Source organism: Entamoeba dispar, genomic scaffold, assembly GCF_000209125.1.
Source record: "Entamoeba dispar SAW760 scf_1105229460751 genomic scaffold, whole genome shotgun sequence".
NCBI classification, from domain to species: domain Eukaryota; phylum Evosea; order Mastigamoebida; family Endamoebidae; genus Entamoeba; species Entamoeba dispar.
In genome coordinates, this window is record NW_001854349.1 from 7100 (window position 1) to 8283 (window position 1184).

General features: G+C 21.9%; 1 protein-coding gene across 1 annotated transcript, besides 1 other annotated feature; it reads right to left on the reverse strand.

Annotated features, from left to right (window-relative positions):
- Positions 1-770: part of a repeat region that runs on past the window's edge.
- Positions 747-1061, reverse strand: EDI_149970 (uncharacterized protein; the record flags this gene model as incomplete). The annotated part of the gene is made up of 1 exon (XM_001737645.1): positions 747-1061. The coding sequence occupies one exon, from the start codon at positions 1059-1061 to the stop codon at positions 747-749; it is 315 nt and encodes a 104-aa protein (XP_001737697.1).
- Between the last annotated feature and the right edge of the window lie 123 nt (positions 1062-1184).

Genomic DNA, 1184 nt, shown 5'->3' on the forward strand with positions numbered 1-1184 from the left:
TTTTATCTCTTATTTCAATACCAAGATATTTATAAGGGTTATCATTAGTTACTCTTGGTAATTCAGCTAATTCTCCATTTATCTGACCATTGATATTAGTCATTATCACACTCTTTTCTACTTTTATTTTTAATCATATTCTATTAAATATTTCATTTGTTAATTTGTGGGCTTTTTCCATTTCTTCGAGGCTGTTAGTTATTATCTTTAAATCGTCCATATATGATATGTGGTTTAACTTTACTTGTTTTTCTTCTCCATTCATTTTAATAGATAACTTATTAATTTGTTTATCTAATTATTTAGATAATATAACAATAAATAATACAAATAATAATTTAGATAAACTATCACCTTGTATTATTCCTCTTTCTACATTAATTATACATTCATTTTGTTGATTATAATATAATTATAGTTGTGTGTTATTTAATATATATAATATACTTTTAATTACAACTAATGTGATGTTAAAATAAATTAAACATTGTTTAACCCATTGACGATTAATACTATCATATGCTTTAGAAATATCATATTATGTTTCTACCCACTTTCATTTATCCATAATTAATAACTGAATGATTATAGTATTGTATAATAATCATTCTTTTGATAATATGTATATTTTTTACATCAAATTTGATTTTGTGATAATTGTTTTTCAATTTGATTTAACATCAGTTGGCTTTCTATCTTCATCTTTAATAAAGATGTGTATACTTTTAACATACAATTTAGACAAGTTATTGGTCTGTAATTTTGTGTATCTCTGTTAATATATTATCATATTCATGTATTTCATTAATATATGTTTCATTTTGAGATATTTTAATGATAGAATTATGTGAATGAATTGATGACATTCTTTCTTCAACATTATCTTCTTCAATAATTTCATTATCATCATTAATTATTTTATCTTCATCATTTTTACTTCTTTCACTAATTACATACTTCTTCATTTGAAATGGTGCAATTTCATTAAAAAATACTTCTTTTGATTTTCTTTTCCTAAATTCAACTTTATTCCTTGGATGTACATTTGTATTATGTTTCATTTTATTTACAACTACATTTCCTATCAAACTATAACTCTTTGGTAATTCAATATTAGAAATAGATTTATCATTCCAATTTATTATAGTTTGTTTTGATTTAAAAGCAAATGATGGAAGGTCATC